Source organism: Sceloporus undulatus, unplaced genomic scaffold (assembly GCF_019175285.1).
Source record: "Sceloporus undulatus isolate JIND9_A2432 ecotype Alabama unplaced genomic scaffold, SceUnd_v1.1 scaffold_589, whole genome shotgun sequence".
In the NCBI taxonomy this organism is placed as follows: domain Eukaryota; kingdom Metazoa; phylum Chordata; class Lepidosauria; order Squamata; family Phrynosomatidae; genus Sceloporus; species Sceloporus undulatus.
In genome coordinates this window covers 3,764-7,811 of record NW_024803509.1, presented here as the reverse complement: position 1 = coordinate 7,811, position 4,048 = coordinate 3,764, and the positions used below count along the sequence as shown (strand labels likewise).

At 52.7% G+C, this 4,048-nt stretch overlaps 1 protein-coding gene across 1 annotated transcript; it reads left to right on the top strand.

Annotated features, from left to right (window-relative positions):
• Positions 1–367: 367 nt before the first annotated feature.
• On the top strand, positions 368–2,827 carry LOC121917760 (phosphatidylinositol 3-kinase regulatory subunit beta-like). Its single transcript, XM_042443882.1, has 3 exons — positions 368–447; positions 1,112–1,282; positions 1,473–2,827. The coding sequence occupies exons 2-3, from the start codon at positions 1,122–1,124 to the stop codon at positions 1,666–1,668; spliced, it is 357 nt and encodes a 118-aa protein (XP_042299816.1). The 5' UTR covers positions 368–447; positions 1,112–1,121; the 3' UTR covers positions 1,669–2,827.
• Positions 2,828–4,048: the final 1,221 nt, after the last annotated feature.

Genomic DNA, 4,048 nt, shown 5'->3' with positions numbered 1-4,048 from the left:
CATTATTCCAAGCTGTGCTACCAGTTTCAGCCATTTCATTTTATTGTATTTTAGTCCTGACAAACAGGGGCCGCATCTCCTGCATCAGAGAGAGCTGGCTGCCCAAACCTGAATCTTATTTTTTTTTTCATTCTGACCCCGGTTTATTCCTGTCCCTTAATGTCTTTTCCTGTCCTTTTGCGGTCACAGGAACATTAAGTAGTAGTTAATTTGTAGAATCCTAGATTTGGAAGGGATCTCCAGGGGTCATCCAGTACAAGCAGACACCATCACAGCCCATCCTCTGCCAGAGGCAGCATCTTCCACTCTTGAAGAGCATTTTCCAAATGTTGAGGTGGGATTTCTTTTCCTATAGTTCTGTCTTTTCTTTCCCAGGTGGCTGACACAGAAGGGGACACGGCAGAAGAAGATCAATGAATGGCTCGGCATCAGGAATGAAACTGAGGAGTAAGCATCTCTTGGGGGGGGAGACAGAACTCCATAGCTGGAGCTCAGGGAGGGCTTCAGGAGCTGCATCTGGCCCCTTCAGGGCCTCCATGAATGGCCCCACATTAGCATCCTTGCTCGGTTCCCTTGCATTCATGTAGGGTTTTATTTTCAAAATGTGCATGGCTTCTCCTGTGGGCAGGGAGACCTAACAGCGTTAATTTGGCCCTGACAGGCCCTTTATTGATGTAGTCCCCCAAGGACCCCAGGAGGGGTGCATGGGAAGAGGGACCCCCACCCAGGGCACAGTGTCCAGAACCCCGCTTGTCTTCATCCGCTTTATTCTTCTCCAGTCAGCCCTCCTGTGCTCACTGTATTTACAGAGGGAGGTTTTAGAGGGGATTATGGGATTCCTAAAGAGGGCAGGGTGACTCTTAGAGAGATCTCCTCTCCAACAGAAAAGTGGATAGTAGCTGGTGAGTTGGGACTGTATCCTGCCAGTCCAGGGTATGTTGTGATGCCCATGTGTGCCCCAGTGTTGTGCCCAAAAGGCAGCCAGAATTGGGGGAATTGGCCCGATGGACAACAGTTCCCCAAGTCCTCAACTTTGTTGGGGGATTCTGTGTAGCTTCCTTTTGCCTTCCCTTCCCAAATTCAAGGGCTGACTGTCTTTCTCACCCCGCAGCCAATACTCCATGATGGAGGATGAGGAGGACCTGCCCCATCAGGAGGAGCGGACGTGGTACGTGGGCAAGATCCACCGGACCCAGGCGGAGGAGATGCTGGCAGGCAAGCGGGATGGGACCTTCCTCATCCGGGAGAGCAGCCAGCGTGGGTGCTACGCCTGCTCCGTTGTGTGAGTGGCCTCCCTTTATTTTGCACCACAGATTCTGGAAGGCAGCTTCAGCCCTGGCTTGGGGATGCTGGGAGCTGCGATCAGAAGAAAATAGTAGCCTTTCTGGTCCTGTTCACACCAAGTGACAGTTGTCTCTGTTGTTTGTTCTCTCTCCTCCTCTCCCCCCCCCCAACAAACACTGGCCCTGCAGGGTGGACGGCGACACCAAGCACTGCGTGATATACAAGACAGCCACCGGGTTTGGCTTCGCTGAGCCCTACAACCTCTATGCCTCCCTGAAAGAGCTGGTCTTGCACTACCGGCACACCTCCCTCGTCCAGCACAACGACTCCCTCAATGTCACCCTCGCCCACCCCATCCTTGCCTCCCAGCCCCCACCAAGGTGAATGGGATTGCCAGCCAAGTGGGTGGGGGGCTTGGATGGAGGAGAGGCCCTTCCCAGCCCACCACTTCACTGGCAGTCCACTTTGCCCTCCCCACAACAGACCAGTTTCCCGCTCTGGTGCTTGAGGGAATCTCTCTCTCTGGCCTGCCTGTGCCCATCCCTTCCCCCTTGGGGCTTCTGGCCTTTATGTACCCCTCCTTATCCCCCCCTAGCATTCCTCCAGAGGGAATTCAAATGCCCTCTCCCCCTTTGTGGTTTGCATCTGTGAAGGGTATCTGCGGCCTTGCCCAGCCTCCTATGCAGCAGCAACTTTTATCCTCAAATATGCAAAAATGGGGGGCGAGAGGGAAGCCCTCCAGCCAGCTCCATGCAGTGCCCCCTCCCTGGCAGCACTTTACATGCCCTGCCTCTGCTCCAACTGTGGTAAGGAGAGGGAGCACTGCCTGCTCCAGTGGCTGCCTAGGGGCAGCCCTCCTGTGGGCTTCAGGGAGAAGGGGGGGTCCCATTTTCCCTGAGGTAGACCCACTGCTCTGCATAGCCTGTCCTTTCAGGTGGGGAGTAGCTGTTCCTCAAGATGGTGGGTCTCCCATTCTACTACAAAGCCATATGGACATTTTGCAGCCAGGGGAGACCATTAACCCATTTTGTCCTATTGTTTTCTCTCTCTTTGGACCCCAGACCTTTTTCCTCTTCCCCCTCTCAATGCCTGCCACTTTTACCACCCAAAAAAAGGCAGCTTGGCATTCCCCAAGACCTGCCTGGAAGCCATTTTATCTTGCCCTCCACATTTCCTCCTGCTCCTGGTTTGGGTCCCTCTGAAACGCCCTTGATCTTCCTCACATAAGCCCGCCAGGACTCCTCTGGGACCTCAAAGTGGTTGTTTTCACCCTCTTTTCCTCCCCTGCCCCCCAGAGATATGCAATAACATCCTCCTCTCTTCCTCCTCCTCACTCCTGTTTTCCAGCACCATTTTCCATTTAAGAACAGGGAGCAAAAGAAGTAATAATGTTTACTTTAAAGCATTGTTAAGCAGTAGTAATGGTGTTGAGATTTACGAGACACACATAACACAAATGTTTTAACACAGAAACAAGAAGAAGAGTTTTGTATGGTACTTCACAAGCAGAAAAATAATTAAAATGAAATCTGTTCCTGCAAAATTCCTGGCAGTGTGGGCAGGTCATGATTTCTCCTGCCTACCCACCTTGGGGCCTGGCACTGTATGTATTTGGAGAGCCAGGCCTGGCCGGAGGCTCCATGGGTCCCCAGACTGAGAGGAGCAGGAAAGCAGGGGGAAGCTTTCTGAGGAAATCCCCCACTTTGCAGCCCTTCGCGGGAAAGGAGAAGTGAAAGCGTGGCCTTCTGCAAAAGTGGCCTCCTGCTTGGGAAGCCAGGGGGGCCAGCCCCTCTCGGCTTGCCTCCCTCTGCTGCTCTGGAAGGGTGGGCAAAGTGCAACCTTCCCATCTATCATACTTCCTTGCTGGCTAGCAAGGCTGATGGAAGTTTCAGTTCTACACTGGAACCGAGTGTCAGTGAACACTGATATACATTACAGCATACAAAGGGATCTTGTAGCACCTTTGAGAGTTGTAGCATGAGTTTTCATAGGCTTAGGTCTACTTCCTCGGGTGCAATAAGACACGTTACTGCAAGATTAGGCAAGTTTGATGGGATGGAGCAGACAGTTTGTGCAAGAGGAGTCTCCTTCCCTGGAGGTCTTTAAACAGAGGCTGGATTGCCATCTGTTGATGGGGATGCTTTGAGATTTCTTGCATTGGAGTTGGACTGGATGGCCCTTGTGCTTTCTTCCAACTCTATGATTCTAACTTGATCACTGAGAAGACCCAGCATCCCCACAGCCAGTGGAAGAATTGGGCCAACTTCCCCAGCCCATCATTACATTCCCTGTTACCCCAGTCCATCACCAGCCACAAACTGCATTCACAAGGATGCAGAAAGTATCCCCCGCCCCCCCCCCCAAAAAATCTGCAGTGCTAATGGATCCTTTTGTGCCACTGGATAGCTTGTGGACCATTTGTTCATGATGCAAACAAGGATCCCAGAGCCCATGGGGCTGGTGGCAGAGGCCCAGTGTGCTACAGAGTTGTAGCCAGGGGCATCATGAGTGGAACTTGCTGCCACAAGATGGGGAGACAGCAGCCAACTTGGGTGAACAAGTTCTGTCCATGGAGAAGGGTAAAGGCCACCCGTGGATGAAGACCAGTCAGGGTGGCTACAGATTGCTGGGGAGGATGGGAGTCCCATTTGCAGGGGGCTTCCTCCTCTGGCCACTGTCGGGACAAGACAGTGGGTCAGGAAGGCCCGTCTGGGTCCTATTTGGCCTCTGCACTTTTGGGGCTGTGTGTATTATGTGTTGTGTG

Excerpts from the sequence above, each read along its gene's own strand:
- LOC121917760 (XM_042443882.1), top strand. The coding sequence starts at position 1,122 with ATGATGGAGGATGAGGAGGACCTGCCCCATCAGGAGGAGCGGACGTGG. Across the intron at positions 1,283-1,472 it reads TGCTACGCCTGCTCCGTTGT|GGTGGACGGCGACACCAAGC; the intron begins GTGAGTGGCCTC and ends CTGGCCCTGCAG.